Source organism: Canis aureus, chromosome 25 (genome assembly GCF_053574225.1).
Source record: "Canis aureus isolate CA01 chromosome 25, VMU_Caureus_v.1.0, whole genome shotgun sequence".
Lineage (NCBI taxonomy): Eukaryota > Metazoa > Chordata > Mammalia > Carnivora > Canidae > Canis > Canis aureus.
This window is the reverse complement of record NC_135635.1, coordinates 6,332,920-6,354,342: the sequence shown is the minus strand read 5'-3', so window position 1 is coordinate 6,354,342 and position 21,423 is coordinate 6,332,920. Positions and strand designations below refer to the sequence as shown.

Here is a 21,423-nt window from a genome sequence, read left to right as displayed (position 1 = left end):
AGGAAGACTATCCACTGGAAGAAAGTCTCTTCAATAAATGGTGCTGGGAAAATTGGACATCCACATGCAGAAGAATGAAACTAGACCACTCCCTTGCACCATACACAAAGATAAGCTCAAAATGGATGAAATATCTAAATGTGAGACAAGATTCCATCAAGATACTAGAGGAGAACACAGGCAACACCCTTTTTGAACTCAGCCACAGTAACTTCTTGCAAGATACATCCACGAAGGCAAAAGGAACAAAAGCAAAAATGAACTATTGGGACTTCATCAAGATAAGAAGCTTTTGCACAGCAAAGGATACAGTCAACAAAACTAAAAGACAACCTACAGAATGGGAGAAGATATTTGCAAATGACGTATCAGATAAAGGGCTAGTTTCCAAGATCTATAAAGAACTTATTAAACTCAACAGCAAAGAAACAAACAATCCATCATGAAATGGGCAAAAGACATGAAGAGAAATCTCACAGAGGAAGACATAGACATGGTCAACACACAATGTCCACAATAGCCAAACTGTGGAAGGAGCCTTGGTGTCCATCGAAAGATGAATGGATAAAGAAAATGTGGTTTATGTATACAATGGAATATTACTCAGCCATTAGAAATGACAAATACCCATCATTTGCTTTGACGTGGATGGAACTGGAGGGTATTATGCTGAGTGAAATAAGTCAATCGGAGAAGGACAAACATTATATGGTCTCATTCATTTGGGGAATACAAAAAATAGTGAAAGGGAATTGATAGGAAGGGAGATGAAATGTGTAGGAAATATCAGAAAGGGATACAGAACATGGAAGACTCCTAACTCTGGGAAACGAACTAGGGGTGGTGGAAGGGGAGAGTGGGGAGTGGGGGTGACTGGGTGACGGGCAGTGAGGGGGGCACTTGATGGGATGAGCACTGGGTGTTATTCTGTTTGTTGGCAAATTGAACGCCAATAAAAAAATAAATTTATTATTAAAAATAAATAAATAAAATAAAATAAAAACCGTGATTACATGGGATGCCTGGTGGCTTAGTGGCTGAATGTCTGCCTCTGGCTCAGGTCATGATCCCGGGGTCCTGGGTTCAAGTCCCACATCAGGCTCCCACCAGGGAGCCTGCTTCTCCTTCTGCTATGTCTCTGTCTCTCCCTGTGTCTCCCATGAATAAATAAATAAAATATTTAAAAACAACATAATTACAGAAAATAATAAAGTTGTATTGTTGATCTTGTCACATATAAGGATGAAATAATTATGACAACAATAGCACAAAAAGAATATGAGGGAATGGAGCAATACATTGGTGTAGAAATAACACTAGAGAGTAACTCAAATCTACAGGATAAAATGAAGAGTATTAACATGTTATAAAGAAAACCACAAACCTAAAATACAGTCACTGAGGTTAAAGCCCCAAGACTTAGTATCTATCCTTACTGCAGTTTCAACCCTACCTACTCCCCACCAGGAGCTAGTCCACTTGGAACTTCCTTATCAACACTAGGAAATATACTCTTAGACTCCCTTAAGATTTACTTTTACTGATGGCTCCCTTTAGGACAATCTTGTCTAAACAATGCTGCCCAAATCATGAATCTTTTAATAAAGCCAATTAGATCTTCAAACTTACTTTGTTGAATTTTGTTTTTTTTTTAACAATGATAAATATATTGGTTTATTTTTCATTTCATTTTAATTTTTTTTATAAATTTATTTATTGGTGTTCCACTTGCCAACATATAGCATATCACCCATTGCTCATCCCATCAAGTGCCCCCCTCAATGCTCATCAACCAGTCACCCCCACCCCCTGCCCACCTCCCTTTCTACCACCCCTTGTTCATTTCCCAGAGTTAGGAGTCTCTCATGTTCTGTCTCCCTTTCTGATATTTCCCACTCATTTTTTCTCCTTTCCCCTTTATTCCCTTTCACTATTTTTTATATTCCCCAAATGAATGAGACCATATAATGTTTGTCCTTCTCCAATTGACTTATTTCACTCAGCCTAATACCCTCCAGTTCCATCCTCGTCAAAGCAAATGCTGGGTATTTGTCGTTTCTAATGGCTGAGTAATATTCCATTGTATACATAAACCATCTTCTTTATCCATTCATCTTTCAATGGACACCGAGGCTCCTTCCACAGTTTGGCTATTGTGGACATTGCTGCTAGAAACATCCGGGTGCAGGTGTCCTGGCATTTCATTGCATCTGTATCTTTGGGGTAAATCCCCAGCAGTGTAAGTGCTGGGTCGTAGGGCAGATCTATTTTTAACTCTTTGAGGAACCTCCACACAGTTTTCCAGATTGGCTGCACCAGTCACATTGCACCAACAGTGTAAGAGGGTTCCCCTTTCTCCACATCCTCTCCAACATTTGTTGTTTCCTGCCTTGTTAATTTTCCCCATTCTCACTGGTGTGAGGTGGTATCTCATTGTGGTTTTGATTTGTATTTCCCTGATGGCAAGTGATGCGGAGCATTTTCTCATCTGCTTGTTGGCCATGTCTATGTCTTCCTCTGTGAGATTTCTTTTCATGTCTTTTGCCCATTTCATGATTGGATTGTTTCAATTTGCCAACATATAGTATAACACCAGGTGCTCATCACATCAGATGCCCTCCTTAATGCCCATCACCCAATTCCCCCATCCTCCCACCCACCTTGCCTTCAGCAACCCTCAGTTTGTTTCCCAGAGTTAAGAGTCTCTCATGGTTTGTCTTCCTCTCTGATTTTTCCCCATTCAGTTCCCCCTCCTTCCTTATGGTCCTTGGCACTATTTCTCATATTCCACGTATGAGTGAAACCATATGGTAATTTTCTTTCTTCAACTGACTTATTTCATGTCCATGTATGTGGTTTATATAAAAGACCCTATACTTAAAATTCCTCCTTCCTTCTTTTAACTTCTTTAAAACATAAGATTTTGTAAAGCACTAACCATAATAATGCATTTTGGATTTGTAACAAATATGGACATGATATGATAATAATAGCACAAAGGAGAAAGAAGAAATTGAGCCATATTGGAACAAAGCTTCTATATATTACTAGAATTTAGTATTACTCTGAAGTAGATAATTATAATTTAAGATTTATATTGTAACTCTACAGAAAGATTTCTCAACCTCAGTACCACTGACATTTTGGGCTGGAAAATTCCTTTATTGTAGACAGCTGTCCTGTGTGTTGCAGGGTGTTTAGCAGCAACACTTGCCATTAGCCAATAGATACCACTAACACTCTTTTAATTTAACAAACAAAAATGTCTCCAGATATTGTCAAATGTTCCCTTAGGGGAAAAATTATTTCCTATTGAGAATCATTACCCTAGAGCAATAACTAAGAAAATAACTCAAAAACAAGTTAGAAAAGTCACCAAAAAATAAAGTGGATCACTAGAAAATATTTACCTAATACAAAAGAAGGTGGTAAATGAAGAACACAGGAAGAAAAAAGACATGATATACAGAAAATAAACAGCAAATGGCTGACCTAAGTTTAACCATATGGAAAATTATGTTAAATGTAAATTGACTAAAGTGTACAATCAAAAAGTCAGATACGGCCAGACTGGATTTAAAAAATCAAGTCCAGCTATATGCTATCTATAAAAGAAACATGTCAGACTAAAAGAGACAACTAGATTGAAAGTATAAAAATGGATAATGATACACTTTGCTAAGAGTAACCACAGAAGGACTAGAAAGAAGTACTAATACATGCTACCACATAGGTAAACCTCAAAAACATATGCTTAGTGAAATAAAGACCACATACTGAATAGTTCCATTCAAATGAAATATCCAAAGGCAAATCTGGATCTGGGGGTGTTCTGCGTCTGAGGATGCAGATGAGTACGAGGGATTTTTTTTGGGTTATAAAATGTTCTAAAGTTGGATTGTCATGATGATTGCACAACTCTGTGAATGCACTAAAAATTACAGAATTTACACTTAAAATGAGTGAATTTTATTATATGTAAATCATACTTCATGGAGTTGTTAATAAAACATAAATGAGGGTAGTATGAAAAAGACTTGCATTATGATATTTCAGAATAACCAATGTAAAATTATAATAGAAAAAAAAACCAAAGATAATTGACTTAGAAAAGAAATCTCAGGACATCCCTGGGTAGCTCTGTGGTTTAGTGCCTGCCTTTGGCCCAGGGAATGATCCTGGGGCCCCGGGATCAAGTCCTGCATCGGGGTCCTGGCATAGAGCCTGCTTCTCCCTCTGCCTGTGTCTCTGCCTCTCTCTCTCTCTGTGTTTGTGTCTCTCTCTCATGAATAAATAAATAAAAATCTTTAAAAAAATAAAGAAATCTCATACATAAGCCACAGAATTTAATTATAATATATATTATTTCTACTTGGTGGGAAAGAAAGTATGTTGAATAAATATTGTTGTCTCTTTAAATCAATAAAATAATACATTTAGACATCCATACTACACCAAATATAAGTTCCAAATGAAAAATAATAAAATATAAAATAATACTAACTAAGGAAGACTAAGAGGATATGTACAGAATACTCCAGTTGAGTAATTGGAGCATTTATTAAACAAAACAGGACATCTACATGGTATCAGGGAAAAGGGTGTCATACCTATGTAAATATTTAAACTTTTATATGACTATAAAAATAAATAGAAAAGTAATCAATCTTGGTCAACATTTGCAGCATAGATTGCAAACTACTGTTAATATTGCTAATGTACAAAAATTGCTAATGGACAAGAAAACACAAACATAGAAGAGAAATAGGCAAAAGATATGGATGACCAATTAATAGGAGAGCAAATCCAAATTGTTAACAAGCACATGAAAACATAGTAACACTCACTGGTTTTTTTTTTTTAATTTATTTATGATATATATATATAGAGAGAGAGAGAGAGGCAGAGACACAGGCAGAGGGAGAAGCAGGCTCCATGCACCAGGGAGCCCGACGTGGGATTCGATCCCGGGTCTCCAGGATCGCGCCCTGGGCCAAAGGCAGGCGCCAAACCGCTGCGCCACCCAGGGATCCCAACACTCACTGGTTTTAAGGAAAATGCAGAATAAACTAAACAGAGAAACAATTTTGCACCCATCAGGCCAAAATTCTTAAATGATCTATAACATGTATATCTGGGGAGTATATAGGAGAAAATTACACTTACTCATTACTTAGTATATGTGAACTTTCCAGAAAGCAATCTAGCAACATATATTAAAGTTAAAATAACATATGCTTTGATATGAGAATCCCATTCCTGAGAATCACCTCCATATAAATAAAAGCATCTAAACTAAAGGATTTATATATAAATCTGTTTATTAAAACATTATTCATTGTGTCAATATCTGGAAGCAAATGTAATGCTCATATAAAAGACAGCTTGCATATATTATGGCACATCCTACCATGGAATATTAGGCTATAATTTGAAAGAATAAATTAGAACCAAACCATCTGACCTAGACTAGTATGTCCATGGTATTGCTGACTGAGGGAGAAGCAAGATAAAACCTGATATTTATTTTATTTTTAAAAATTCATACTTAAAAAAATTCAATTAATTAACATATAGTGTATTATTAGTTTCAGAGGTAGAGTTCTGTGATTCACCAGCTGTATATAACACCCAGAGCTCATTACATCACGTGACCTTCTAATTACCTATCACTCAATTACTCCATCCCCCCTCCCTCACCAGCAACCCTCGGTTTGTTTCCTATGATGAAGAGTTTCTTATGGTTTGTCTCTCTCTCTCTCTGATTTTATCTTGTTTTATTTTTCCCTCCCTTCCCCTATTCTCCTCTGTTTTGTTTCTTAAATTCCACATATGAGTGACATCATATAATTGTCTTTCTCTGATTGACTTATTTTACTTAGCATAATACCCTCTCATTCCAGCCCTGTCATTGCAAATGGCAAGATTTCATTTTTTTGATGGCTGAGTAACATTCCATTGTATATGTATACCACGTCTTCTTTATCCATTCATCTAAGGACCTCTTGGCTCTCTCCATAGTTTGGCTATTGTGTACCTTGCTGCTATAAACATTGGGGTGCATGTGCCCCTTCATATTACTACATTTGTATCTTTGGGGTAAATAATACCTAGTAGTGCAATCCTGGGTCTTAGGGTAGCTCTATTTTTAACTTCTTGAAGAACCTCCATACTGTTTTACAGAGTGGCTGTACCAGCTTGAGTTCCCACCAACAGTGTAAGAGGGTTCCCCTCTCTCTGCACTCTCACTAATATGTCATTTCCTGACTTTTTAATTTTAGCCATTCTGACCAGTGTGAGGTGGTAGACGTCTCATTGTGGTTTTGATTTGCAAAACCTGATATTTAAATGGAGTTTTTAAAAAGCAGAACATCCATAAATATGTAAAATGAACATGTATATCTGTACACATATATATGAGCACTTACGTGTGATTATATGAGTATGAAAAAGTTATGAAAGAAAATATATTCCATTAATGGGTTTCTGGAGAGGGAGACAGTGGTTGGAGGAAAAACAGAAATTGGAGAGAGGGAGACAGTGATTGGAGGAAGAATAGAAATTGGGGAAAGTAGAGGTAGGTAAAGAAAAAAATAAGACTGGACCACCATGAAGCACCTTACATAAAATAATCTCATTTACACATTCTCATAAAATTATATATTTATCTTTATATGTAAAAGGATTTTAAAATTACTTTTAAAATGTCAAGTCCATACTCCTTGGTTGAACATATTTAATATCATTTCCCACAAATTATTTCCAGAGTTCTGAAACAGAAATTAATGGACTATTGTTTTAAATACAAACCTCCTAATATCTTTTCTGAATCTTCATTTCACCCAAAGTCATATTAATTTTGGATCCTGGAGACTAACAAGAAAGGAAGGCATGAGAAGAATCTCTTAATGGCTTTTTCCATTAAGAGAGGAAGAGCTTGGCTGAGGAAAGGACAGTAGGGATACTTTTTAAAATATATATATATATTTTAAGTCATCCCTACATCCAGTGTGGAGCTCAGATTTACAACCCCAAGATAAAGAGTTGCTTGCTCCATTGGCTGAGGCAGCTAGGTACTGCTGTAGGGTTCCTTTTCAGTGGTTTGGAAGTTCTGTACTCTGAGATCTCAAATACTACAAGGTATCACTGTTGAACTCTTGATCAATTCCCTAATTTTACATATGCAGTCCAATACGATAGTTAATTCTAACAGGGTTGTAATTCAGCAAGCCAGAGAATGAACTTTTAAGTTTAGCTCTAGATCATCTCTAAGCCATATGTAAGGTCAGAATTTCCAGATTTGAATTTGTCTTGCTTGAAATTATCCTTGAATATTAATATTCTTATCTCCACCATCCTAGATGAGAGCACCAGCTTCTTAATCATTATAACTTCATTATCAATGTTGCATAATTTGAGGTTATCAAGGTGGTAACACACTTGCCATTGAATACCATGGTGAGAAAATAAGAGAACTATAAGAGAATATAAATAGAAGATTTGCTATCTTCTTCACCAACTTATATATTAATTCAAAAGGCTCACACATTTTTCTTGGGATCAAGTGAAGAACATAATTTACTTTTTAGTGCCAATTTGAATGTCAGTTTGGATTCTTTGGTTCCAACCAACATAATTTTAATTTGATTCAAACTAGCTAAGAAAAGGATGTTTTGCAAGGGATACCAGACTAATAAAGCATTTCTGAATGCTTAGAGTTGATGAGATCATCAAAGAGGATTATATGTGTAAAACACTTAACTTAGGGTAAGTGTCTTTGTTTTCCTTTTTTAAAAAAATATTTATTTATTCATTCATTTATTTATTTTAGAGAGAGACACATGCGCATGAGTGGGGGAACAAGCAGGAGAGGGAGAAAATCTCAAGAAGACTCTCTGCTGAGCACAGAGTCCTACGCAAGGCTCAAGCTCATGACCCTGAGATCGTGACCTGAGCTGAAACGGAGTCAAACACTAAACTGACTGAACCACCCAGGCACCCCAGAGTAAGTTTTTATTAAAGGTCTGCTATTATTATTGTGCTTGTTGAAAAACCTCCTGTGAGGAAGCTTAATAAGCAAAGTATCACTGGAGACTCTCAGCAGCAGCAGGGGCCTGGACAGTACCTTATGAGGCAGAGGTAGAATGACTGGCCTGTGGGTCACATGATCTCCTTGTGGTAAGGGGACACAGGGGGTACCATGGAGAGTCCCAGTGAACTGCATAAAATGGGGAAGGGTTAATTTCCCTAACCAAGAGTAGTGTGCAGTAGGAAGGGTAAATATATATATATATATATATATATTTACTGTAAAGTAATACCTTGGAAAATTATCTGATCCATCTTTCTTCCTCTGAATAGAGCTGATCTTTAATCATCCTAAGAGTAGAGCTTGCTGCCTTCTTCTTGAACATGCATTAAGATGCTGACACACACACACACACACACACACACACACAGACACACACAAAAGATGCTGACACATACATCTCTTTCAACAGCTGGCATGATGGTCAATCAAGAAATAATCCCTTGTTTCTAAAAACTTCTCTTGCAAGCTGCATTCATACCAGTGTTTTATCAGTGAAGGAAGTGATCCTTATTCATTCTGTAATTTCATATAGTGAAGTTTTTAAGAACCCTTCTAATAAAGATGTTTCTAAGAATGCTTTAAAAAAAAAGCAAGAGGGATCCCTGAGTGGCGCAGTGGTTTGGCACCTGCCTTTGGCCCAGGGCGCGATCCTGGAGACCCGGGATCGAATCCCACATCGGGCTCCCGGTGCATGGAGCCTGCTTCTCCCTCGGCCTATGTCTCTGCCTCTCTCTCTCTCTCTATGACTATCATAAATAAATAAAAATTGAAAAAAAATATTAAAAAAGAAAAGCAAGAAAAACAAAAAGAGAGAAGGAAGAAAGGAACGAACCAACCACCCTTGATTTTTAGTTATATTTTGTGGCATTATGGTTTAGCTTCTCCATGGTCCTGTTTCTCTGGTCCACTATGTGAAAGAACTAATATATCTTGTTAATTTTAGCCATTCTAACTGCTATAAAGGAGGCATGGGATAATTGGGTGACAGGCATTAAGGAGGGCACTTGATGTGATGAGCACCGTTACATGTAACTGATGAATTATTGAAAATGACACCTGAAACCAATGATGTACTATATGTTGGCAAGTTGAATTTAAATTAAAAAAAGAAAATTTAAAAAAATGAACTAACATATCTTAACATTCTTCTCATAGCTATCTTCACCTTGTTTCTGCAGGCTATAAATGAGGGGGTTCAGCATATGAGTGACCACACTGTACTGCACGGAGAACATCATCTCAAGTCAGAACACAAAACTGAGCCATAGAACAAGATCGCAGTAATGAAGTGAGAAGACAAGTAAAAAAGGCCTCACACCTACAAGAGATGGAGCTGATGCTGAGGATGGTGGAAACAATGCAGGCATGGGAAGAAACAATCATTAGGAAGGTTCCAAAGAAATGCAAGACAGAGGAGCAGAGCAGGAGTGCGAAATTGGTGGAGGTATCAGAGCAAGACAAAGGGAAGAGAGAAGACCGCTCACAGCTGAAATGGGGAATAGTCTGGTCCTCACAATAGTCTAAATTGACAACCAAGAGGATATTGATGAGAGCATCAGCAAAGGCCAGGCCCCAGGAACTCCACACCATCCCAACACAGAGCTGGTTGTTCATCACCTGGCCATAGAGCAGAGGGGAGGTGATGGCTACAAAGTGGTCATAGGCCACCACAGCCTGCAGAAAGGCCTCAGTGCCCCCTGTGGCAAACACAAAGAAGGCTTGAGCCAGACAGCTCTCTACAAAGATGACTGTGCTTTCAGAAGATAGTCTCCATCATCTTGGGGACTGTGATAGATGAGTGGCAGAGGTCCAGGAAGGGGAGTTGTCTCAAAAAGAAGTACATGGGCATAGGAGAAGTACAGGGAAGGTGAGAATTAGCCCTCATCACCAGCAGCATCACCAGGTTTCCCATCAGAGTGAGGAGGTAAAGCACCAGAAACAACATGGAGAGCAGAATCCAGGTCTGAGGGTCAGCAGACAACCTAAGGAGGATGGACTCACTGAACATGCTATGGTTTCCCACAGTGATAAAAATATTTACCCTGGAAATCCAAGAGAGACATCACAACTCCTTTTGTGCCTCCCAATTACCCCCACTGCCTTAGCCCTCCTGCACATGTGCATTATTTCACAAATGTACTGGAAACCATGTTCAAATATTTCTAAGCTGACTTCCTAATCATGATGAGAAATTTGATATTCTTGGATGACAGTCCACCACCCCCATCAACTCCTTATGCAGTTTTGTAGACCCTCATCTTATGTCCCTAGAGGTCTCCTTTCTTTTTATTTTCAAGATGAACATTAACACAAAGAACATTTTGTATATTCAGTGGGAATAGAGAAAATTTGTTGATGTGGCAAAGTAAAAGGCCAATAACAGAAGTAAAATCCTTGATAAAGGAACAATAAATGATCCAGAGCACAAGTGGTTTTGTCCATAGGTAGGAGGAGGGGCCCTTTACCTGTTGTAAATAAGAGGTAAGGTAAAGAGAGTGGGGACTAAGGCAGCTAGTTTGGTAGATTTTATGGCTGGAATATGAGAGACTTTCTGATTGATCACTGCAAAGTTGTTGATGAAATATGAGATGAAATTGTGAACAAAGTATACCTATCTATTATCTATCATCTATCTGTGTGTATACGTGGTGTGTGTTTTTAGTGATGGGGATTTTGATGACCCAAGAACAAAAAACTCAGGTACATCAAGTGGAAGACTAATTTACTACGGAAATGCAGTAAGATTAACCAATGATATATTTGCCCACTTCAGATTTGGAGACTAATTTATCTCCAGTAATATTTATCTGCTTAAGCACATATATGGAGCAGAAAGACATCTGGTATCAAATGGGGTTTGTTTTTTTTCCAGGAATATGCAGTGACAAAGAAAAAAAAAGGTAAGAAAGTAAAGCATATTTGCAAAGTGAACAAATCACAGAATCAAGGCTATGTTAAGGAATTAAGCAGAGAATATGCAGAGGAATATGGCTAGAGCAAAAGCAGCAAAAACCACTGGTTTGGGTTTGAAGAACTGTTTCTACTTCTATAGGAACACTAGGGTAAGCAAGCTATAAATTCTGGAGATAGTGGTAAGATAAAGGCTTGAAATTCAGATCTCATAGGTATAAGTATTGAGATAACAAAGCGATGGGCGTTATTTTAAGAATAGGAAACTAAGATAGGGTAGAAGATTCTGTCTCTGGCATAGTAGAAGATAAAGTCTAGGGTGCTGAGTTAGCATGGTAAGGATTTCTCTTGTTTTTTGTTTTACTCTCTTTTCCTTTCATATAGATTAGTTTTAGAATTTAAAGAAAATTTAATGAAAAAATTTCAGCCCAAGATAATCAGGCAAGTTATAACCCTAGTGTGTTGTTGGAGGAAATGCCTACTTGCATTTGATCAGAGAGGTTGTTGCCCTGGAGTAGGATAATATCCGGTCACATATCCTGTGCCCAGTTTAAACCAGACTCTGCTCCTGTCAATGTCTCAGCCAGTTTGGAAGTCCACATGCTAACCCAACCCACATTTTCACACTCTAAAACTTGCACACTCTAAAACTTTCAAACTCTAAAAGCAGATGTTCATCTGCTTTGTTCTAACACATATGGCTTGTAACCTGACAGGATAACTACTGTTTAATGCTGTCAAAGTCCATTCTACCCTGGCCTTTCGTTCTAATTCAAGACAACTAACTATATTCAGTTGATCAAAGACTGGTCTCTCCTACCTTGACTGTTAACAAGCACTGGATGGCTAAGTTCAGTTACCTATCTGAATAAATAGTAACACCAGATGGTAGCAGCTATATTTTGAGATCCACTGACAAATTATTCAAATCCAGGGAAAATTATTCAGCTTGTTCAGACAGTATTGAGAATCTTGTGTGAGGGCAGATTTGAGAAGAATTCTACTGAAAATTATTATTTGTAGTGAAATATATGTTGGCAATAAGAAATGACAAATTATGTATATTATTTTTCCAAAATATACATATTTATTTCCAGTTATTTGAGAATGGACTATGAAAATAATGGCTAAAATTTTCATATTTCACTCATATATTTAGATCTGATCACAGTGCCCATTTGGGCTCCTGCTGCCCAGATCGCATTATCTCCAGAGGCCATGGACAAAGCAGCTGGTAGAGAGCTGAAGAAGGAAATCCTTTATGTCAGGCAAAAGGCACACAATACCCAGAGTGTGGAAGGAAAGGGACTTCTATGCCCTGTGACATGATTTTAGGGCAACACAAAGAAAAACCCCTTTCTTATCTTCAACCTCCAAAAACTCCTGTCTTATTTACTGCAAAAGATTCTATGAATTATGGGATGAAGTTTATCCTTGAAACAAAGTGAAGACAAGGTAAGCTTGCCTAGTGTATTTGCACACATAAAATACAATGACAGCAAGAAAAGTTGCCATCAGGGGCCGGACTTCCACAGAAGTAGAGCAACATATTCTTTTTAGGGTATTTGTAAAGGGTCTGTCAGAGGCATTCCCTTAAAATAAGTATGTAAGTAAAATAATAAAAACAAACCTTTTTACTGTAGCTGATGACCAAAATATTACCATTAGTGATTTCTTTCTTCTGCTGTTTCTAAACATAAAATGTCAACAACTTTGGAAAACATGACATAGTAGTTTTGCTTGCAGGTAGCAACATCATTAGACGGAGAGTGTTAATTGGATCTCATCCAAAGGAAAAAATAGCTAAAGGCTGGTCAGTGCAGAATGAAATGTGAAACGACTTTATTTCATAATGTTGATCAGAAAGCATTAGCAGAGAACATTAATAAGCGTATGAATGAGTAGGAAGCAGGAGAAAATGGTCCCGCATTTTACTGATTTTGAAAGACAAGCTTGGTCACAAAAGAGCTTGAAGCCCTAGGTAAATGAAGAGGCACCCATATGCAGAAAAAAAATACCAAAACCAGATTTAAGTAGGTATTGGAGACAACCATCACCTAGTTCATCATTTTTGCCCAGACTGTGCCTCAATTCTGCCTCACATGTCTCAGGGGTAGGCCATCTGAAGATTATTGTAACCACAAATAAAGTAATTCTCTGAGGCTCATTAAGACTGGTTGATGAGGAGGCAGTTTAAGCCATGAAGAGTGGGAAATACGCTCCTAATGTCCTACCATATCCCTATCCATGCTGCTTTCAGATGGTAGACTCAGCTTCCCCAACATAAAATAAGGGCATTATGCCCGGTTCAGTAAATATAGCACAATGTTGCCAACATCCTGCAACCTGGACAGGCATATGTGTGGTGTGACCCAATTATATCACTTATTAGCTGTTTAACTTTGGTAATACTGTTTGATCTTTTAAACTATAATTGCTCCATATAATAGTAAACTGTGTAAATTTGGGGGAAATAATATATGTCTTATATTTGGTTGAATTAGCTTATACATAAATAGCTAGACGCAGGATTTCCGATCTTTTGTAAATGTTAATGCATCTCAAGAAGAGGAAGAAGAAGGGTATTTCAAATGAGTAGACTAGAGTGTATTAGGGAAGAGATAATATGAGGCCATATTGCAGAAAAGCTGTCTCTAGACCTGGAGATAGTGTCTAGACTTGAGAACGGTGAAAAGACAACAGGATTCAAGGGGAAGCTAAGATTCTTAGAAATCAAGAAGAGAGTAAGGGAGTTAAGGGGAAAAGGGAGTAGCAGGAGGAAACAAAATCATCAGAGGATTCAGAGGAACATTTTCATACTCTTGAATTCTTTTAATGGAGAAAGTATCCTGGAGTATTGAGACAATAGGTGAAAGGATCAGGGATCTGGTGATATTCATTAAAAGAAGATGTACCACAACTTCCCAACTCTGGGAATAGATATTTTCACATATTTTCCTCTGTAACTCTAAATATTTTGCTGACAGCATTATCTGAACAAAGGACTCTGATGCCCCACCAATCAAAAGACCAGTTGGTTTAGGCTGAACTAAGGAACCCAGGAGACCAGCTCAATAACCTATATTCCTAGGAGTTAACAGCTTGAAGCTACAGTCTAGACTAAGCTGCTAAGAAGCTTGAACTTTAAGACGTTAGGGATTTTCTCACGTGTAACCTTTGCAACTTGTAAACTGAAATAATCAACTTAAACTCCTAGCTGTGTTTTCCTGCTAGTCTGCTGGGAACTGAAGAGAGGCAGGATTGGAAAAGAGAATTTAGAATTTTCACCCTCGGGAACATACAGGCCATATGGACCTTCAGAGAATTAACCTAGAATGTGAAGAGAGACTTACAGCTAACCTCCAAATTATCCTTTCATATGTGCATGAGATTATTTTATTTATTCAACTAGGGTTAACGTTAATCAGTACTAATATTAATCAAGTAAGGTAATTTTTTAACATTTTAAAATAATTCTAATCCTAATTTGTATCTAACCATACAACAAATAGGTGGTCATGGTAAAGTATATAAGGAGAATGTAAATTTCAGTAGCTTTCCTATGATCTCTCTTATTCTTATGTTACCTCAAAGATCAGAGAGCCAAAAAGGGAGAAGTTGTTAAAGATATCTGGTCTAATTATACTCAGTAACTAGGGAAATATCCATAGGAATTAGTAGGATGTTGGCGATATGTGTGTGTGTGTGTGTGTGTGTATGTGTGTGTGTATAAAACAAATTTTACATATATGGATATGTGTGTGTATAAAATTTAGTTTTCAAAAAATAAATATCTTAAGTATAAAAATGACTACATATAGGAGGATGGAGAAAACAAACAGAATGGGGAAAACAGGGAAGAAAATGATGCTTCTTTTAAAAAGATTTTATTTATTTATTCATGAGAGACACACAGAGAGAGGCAGAGACATAGGCAGAGGGAGAAGCAGGCTCCCTGTGGGGAACCCAATACAGGGACTTGATCCCAGGACCTGGGATCATGCCCTGAGCTGAAGGCAGACGCTCAACCACTAAGCCACCCAGGCGTCCCTTTATCCATGATTCAAGCCAATGGTGAGTTGGGTTCTTCTTATGCTTATATTATCTCTGAACTTCCCTTCTAAGCTTGTTGTTCCTGCCTATAGCTGAAGAAGTTTCCCTGCTTTTAAGGATTCATGTGATTAGACTGAGCCTACCTAGATAATCCAGGCTACTCTCCCTATTTTAAAGTCTATAATTTTATATGTCTGCCTGATCCCTTTTGCCATATAACATACTCATCGTTTCCAGGGATTTGGAAGGACCTCTTTGGGGGGCCAGCCTGACTATCCCAGGAACTTAGCACACTTCTTGACATGAATTAAGAAATGTAACAAATTCACTATTGTTACTATATTTGTTAAAAATATGACCTCAGGAAGGACAATTGTTAGGGGAGCTGGATTTCATGGTCTCTTTAGGCACTATAGTCAGATTGACTCTGTTCCAAATGGTGTCTTTTCTTGTTGTTTATTCCTGCTAAGTACCTGCATTTTCTAGAATAAGATTCTGAGTAACCTCACTTGGGTCTTGGCTTTACTCCTTGCCACAGTGCACTGTCAGGAGAAAGGAATAGAAAGGTTAGTCTATCCTAGGTTATAGGATCATCCTATCTTACAGACATGAATTTGAGAGAATGAGTTTTCCTAAAGATTTGGGTTTAATTACTTGAAGAAGTGTGAAAGAGTAATAAGCAACCAATAGCAATGCATGTCCACATAGATATGAAAAATAAATCAACATTTTTATTAAATGATCCCCTAAAAAAGAAGGCTTACCCGATGCATTTCTCCTTTTCTGAATAAGATTGAACCTTATCATCCTGACATAATAGTTTTCTGTCCTATTCACAAACATTTTCAAGGAAATAAACGCCACTATGTTCTCTGTAGCATCTAGCATCATGGACAATGAAGAAACTCTCCTTAAAATCCATTATTTGATCATGTAGCATAATAGTTCATTTTCCTTTAGTCATGATTTTGTATCTACTACATTAAAGAATAGAAATATTTTCTGAAGATTCTTCCCATAGCTGCCTTCACCTCCTTGTTCTGCAGGCTGTAAATGAGCGGGTTCAGCATGGGAGTAATGACACTATATTGCAAGGAGAACATCATCTCCAGAGGGGAGCCTGAAGTTGGCAAGAGATAGCTGAGGAAACCTGAGCCATAGAACAAGATCACAGTAGTAAGGTGGGAGGAGCAGGTGGAGAAAGCCTTGCCTCTGCCTGAGGTAGAGCTGATGCTCAGGATGGTGAAGACAATGCGGGCATAGGACAAAACAATCATTAGGAAGGTTCCAAAGAAATGCAGGAAAGAGGAGCAGAGCAGAAGTGTGAAATTGGTGGAGGTATCAGAGCAAGACAGAGGGAAGAGAGAAGACAGCTCACAGCTGAAATGGGGAATAGTCTGGTCCTCACAATAGTCTAAATTGACAGCCAAGAGGATATTGATGAGAGCATCAGCAAAGGCCAGGCCCCAGGAACTCCACACCATCCCAACACAGAGTTGGTTGTTCATCACCTGGCCATAGAGCAGAGGGGAGGTGATGGCTATACAGCGGTCATAGGCCATCACAGCCAGCAGACAGGCCTCAGTGCCCCCTGTGGCAAACACAAAGAAGGCCTGAGCTAGGCAGCTTTCTACAAAGATAGTTTTACTCTCAGAAAGTAGATTCTCCAGCATCTTGGGGACTGTGACAGATGAGTGGCAGAGGTCCAGGAAGGAGAGTTGTTGCAAAAAGAAGTACATGGGTATGTGGAGGTGAGAATCAGCCCTAATCACCAAGAGCATCAAGAAATTTCCCATCAGAGTGAAGAGATAAATCAGAAGGAATAGCACAAAGAGTATTACCTGAATACTGGGGTCAATAGATAGTCCAAGAAGAATGAACTCACTGATAGCACTGTAGTTTTTCATTGCCATATAGAGAAGTGTTCTCTCTGGAAAACAAGAAGATCCACCAAAAATCTTTCAGTGTCTCTCAGTTTCCCCGGCACCTAGATCTTATTCTACATGAATATCTTTTCATTACTGTCCCACAATCCACATTCAGGTATTTAAAAGTCAATTTCTTGATCATCATCTTGCCAGTGATATTTTAAATAAGCCAAGATCCTAGTTTTTACTACAATATTTTGGGGAACTATAATGTTTTTATGTAGTTTAGAGTGATACATTTGAAAAGAAGTTTTCTGCTATGAGAAGAAGGTGGAGAAGAAAATTTCAGGAGGGCATTACTTGAGAAACTGAGGTAGGATTAAGTCTAAATTAAGAGGATGTAGGTAGGAGTAGGGATACTTTATGCCTAGGAGAAGTTAAGAAGGCAAGAAGTGTTTCCATTTGACTGCCTCCATCTGTTTTCAATAAAGTGTAAATAAAATCATTGGTTGTGCATGTGTATGTGTGTGAGCATGCCCACATGTACACAATAAATTATAAAGGTATTGATGATGATAAAATTAAGTGCACAATCATGGGACTAGGGACCAAGGTGAAGTGTAAGAAACTATTACAGGATAGGAGGACAATAAGACATCAAGGAATTAGAAACTGGATGTGGAATTAGATTGTTCTCGATTCTTCTAATTTTAAATTTCCTTCATTTTATTTAATGGCAGCATATTGTAATTTAATTTTAAAATACATTAAAAAATAATAATAAATTTTAAAAAACTAGTAGCCTAGATCATGATGCACAGTAATATTTTAGGTGGGCTTTGTAAGCAATGGTATATGACTACAATTGGTCATGAGAAGCTGTTCTCAGTTAATAGGACAACATTCTAGTTAGATCACCATGTTAACCCTAAAAATCACATATCCAGGAATATATGTAATCACTACTCCTGTCCAAGCCATTATTGCAGATAAGATCCCCACATGGTTATCTAAACTCTCTCCTTATACTCTGAAACTTGTGCGTATACTCTCATAGTGGCTTGGTATTTTAGACTTCATCTGAGTCTCAGTATAACTGTTCAATATTCTTGCCTCAAACTGGAAGTGCTTCCTGGCCCTTGCTATTCTATTTTAACACTACTTCATTTACTCCACCATCAGTGAAAACTGAGGGAACTGTCCTGTTGTTCATTCACTGACTGACAGCTAAGCCTCCCAGCCCACGTAAGGAACAAAACCTAATTATCTGAATTCTCATTGGTAGTACACTGTTTTGTGGCAACAATACTTTCAAATTCAGTAAGTAATAAAACTCTTCAGCTTGTGAAGAGAACATTAAGAATGCTGTTTTAAGGGAGAAGTAGAAAATCATATTTTGGAAGTTAACATGATGGATTCAACACCAGCAATGTAAAATAATAAATTGTGAACAATATGTGATATTTACTTAGTTACTTGGGGTCAGAATATAGCATATAATCCCTTAAAGTCTTCTTCTTTCACTCTTTAGTTATAGTAATCTTGTGCATGGGGGCTCCCAATGCTTATCCTGAGATCACCCCATCACTCCCAGAGCAAACCAAGAGAACCCAGGCAAGGGTTCACAGTAGCCAGGAGTGAGGCTTGTGTTGTACTATTTCAGAGCCAGCACTTACAAAATAAAATTCCCTTTCTGTTGCCTACCAACATAGTCCAACTAATGAGATCCAGAGATTCCATGAACTATAGCGAAAATCTGAACCTTGGATCAAGGCAATACCTTGCAAAGAAACAACCATTCTGATAAAAGTCAATGCTAGGGCTTTGATTTCACAGTAAGTTTCTTCTTTAACATTTAGAGATTCTCAGAACAATCTTTTAAAAACAAAATTAAGAAATGTTAGTAAGATGGTGGAATAAGAGATCCCAGCCCTTGTCCCCTCAAAGAAATACTGATTTAACAACCATCCATGGATGAAAATACCTTTATGAAAGATCTGGAATCCAGGTGACAGATTACAGCACCCTGGTGGAACACAGAAATGAGAAAAGACACATTTGAAAGGGAAAAAATATCTTTACTTGTGTCAATCTTCTCACAACTCAGCAAAGAGAACCACAAAAAAAGATATCCCTGACCCACAAGTTCTCCCATGGTGGAAAAAGAGAGCAAGCATACCCACAGATGCCAGCCCCAGATTTACCTGCCTATGAACCCCAGCAAAAAGCACAAGGCCAGCCCACATACTCCATCAGTCAGTCTGCTCATGGTCCCCACCAGCCAACCTACCCAGAATATCTGGCCCAGCTGACAGTGAAGGACTTTCCTTGCTAAAGTTCCTCTTGAAAAAATATGTGCACCCCAATATTCATTGCCATGTTATTCACAGTAACCAAGACATAGTAGCAACCTAAGAGTCCATCACAGATTAATGGATAAAGAAAACATCATATACACATGTAATAGAATATTACTCAGCCTTAAAAAAGGAAATCCTGCCATTTGCAACAACACTGATGAACTTGGAGGTCTATATGCTAAGTGAAATAAGCCAGACGCAGAAGGAAAAATACTCCATGAGAACACTTATATGAGGAATCTAAAATAGTCAAACCCATAGAAGCAGAGAGTAAAATGTGGTTACCAGGGGCTGATAGGAAGGAAAAATAGGGAGGTATTAATTAGTCAAAGGGTACAAAATCAGTTATACAAGATGAGTAAATCCTAGAGGTCTACCATATACCATGGTGACAAGAGTTAGTAATACTATATTATATACTTAAAAAGTGGCTAACAGGGTATATCTTAAGTGTTCTTATCACACACAAAAATTGCAATGATAAATAAAGAGGGTGAGAAGAAACTTTTGGAGGTGATGGATATGTCTATGGCATAGATTGTAATGGTGGTCTTAGAGTGTATACTTACCTTCAAATTCATCAAGTTAATACATTAAATATGTACAGATTTTTCTTTGTCAATGTCCTCTCAATAAAGTGCTTTAAAATTTATATTAAAACTTCCATTTTTATCGCGGCTCATTTATTTCTTCAATCTTTATTTCAAAATTTAAAGTAAACAGCTCTGGAAACATAATATAATAGGTTTTTTTCTAAATATTAACATCATTATGTGCAGGAAATTAGTTGGCTCTTGCCCCAACTAAAAGTTCCCTGAGAAGTATTAATTTCAGAGTCAGACAAAGGGTACCAAGCATAATAAACAGCTCATAAGGGTTACTCAGAATGTGACAGTGAAAAACATGAATGAATGAATGAGTGAATGAATGAATGAATGAATGAAGAGACTGCTTTTGAAAGACAAGCCAGTCTATGTGACCAAGATACAAGCTTCTAAATGGTCTGTATTAGTTGAAGTCCCTGACTTGATGAGGGGCACTTGGTATTAGGGGAAAATATAAAATGAGAAGTGCCAAAGATAAACATCACCTTTTTTCTATGTGTCCTGGTTTTGCTTTATGTCCTGCTCCTTGACTGATGAGATATGTCATATGCTCTGGGTAGATTAAGGGAGGTCTTTGTCTGGTTTGGTTTCACTAAGTTTTACTAAACAAACCTGGAAATCAACAGTATTATTACATAAATTAGACTGCAGTAAAATTTCCCAAGGATTTATATGCAAATCACAATGATTCCTATTATGCACTTGATTGACAAGATTTTAAACAGTACTTCTCCACATGAGTGAGGACTAGCTGTATACATCACACAGTAACTAAGATCATCTTATGGAGTTTCCAGTTCCCGCTTGCCAGGAAGAGCACCAAATAAAAAAGCTTACTAAATCTGTGGTAGCTTTTAACAGTCACATTTGTCCTAGAAGCATGGACAACATGGTGAGACACAAAAAGAATGACACAAATAGTAATAATTCTTTAGAGCGAAATACTCTCTTAGAGGGCAAGAAAGCACTACCTACATTTCAAAAGCTTCAAATTCCACTTGTTAAAATATAAACTCAGTATTAGATATTTATTGAATTATTGTTATTCATCTCAGGCCTGTCAATGGGCTTGTGATTATGTAAGAGGATATCTCTATTCATAGGAAATGGATGCTTAAATATTCACGAGTGAGGTACAATGTCATAACTTACTTTCAAATGATTCAGCAGATCAAATTAGATAGATACATACTGATAAATTAATAGATAAAGTATATGCAGCAAAATGCTAACAATTTGTGGATCTAGGTGAAAGTTATACTATCGTATTACTCTTTCAACTTTCCTATATGTTTATATATTTTCAAAATGAAAAATGTTTTTAAAATTCTTGAATAAACCTTCCCACACACAAACTTAATAACTAAGTTTTACTTAGACTTTTCCACTGTGGAAGATCAAATTAAAGCTAAATGTAGTTCTTAAAATACAAAAATTTATAGAAAACAGTTACAGTATATTTCCCTTAGTTACCAAGGCCATTGTGTTTACAATATAAATCTGATAGTAAAATATTATTCTTGGTTAAAACACAT

General features: G+C 37.3%; 1 protein-coding gene and 1 pseudogene across 17 annotated transcripts in view; both read right to left on the bottom strand.

The window, feature by feature from the left end:
- The window catches only part of LOC144296902 (olfactory receptor 8S1-like), a 170,688-nt gene that overhangs the window by 35,760 nt on the left and 113,505 nt on the right, over positions 1–21,423 (bottom strand). For 3 of the 17 annotated variants that reach the window (XM_077870272.1, XM_077870273.1, XM_077870270.1), the window contains 2 exons: positions 18,908–18,949; positions 15,611–16,985 (listed from right to left, as the gene is read on the bottom strand). The exons of 1 other annotated variant lie outside the window; for it this stretch is intronic. In XM_077870272.1, the coding sequence (XP_077726398.1) occupies positions 16,033–16,968 (936 nt within the window). In that variant the 5' untranslated portion in view covers positions 16,969–16,985; positions 18,908–18,949 and the 3' untranslated portion in view covers positions 15,611–16,032. 13 more of the 17 variants (XM_077870267.1, XM_077870265.1, XM_077870268.1 and 10 more) reach the window with 11 other exon arrangements.
- On the bottom strand, positions 8,891–10,858 carry LOC144297583 (olfactory receptor 8S1-like; annotated as a pseudogene).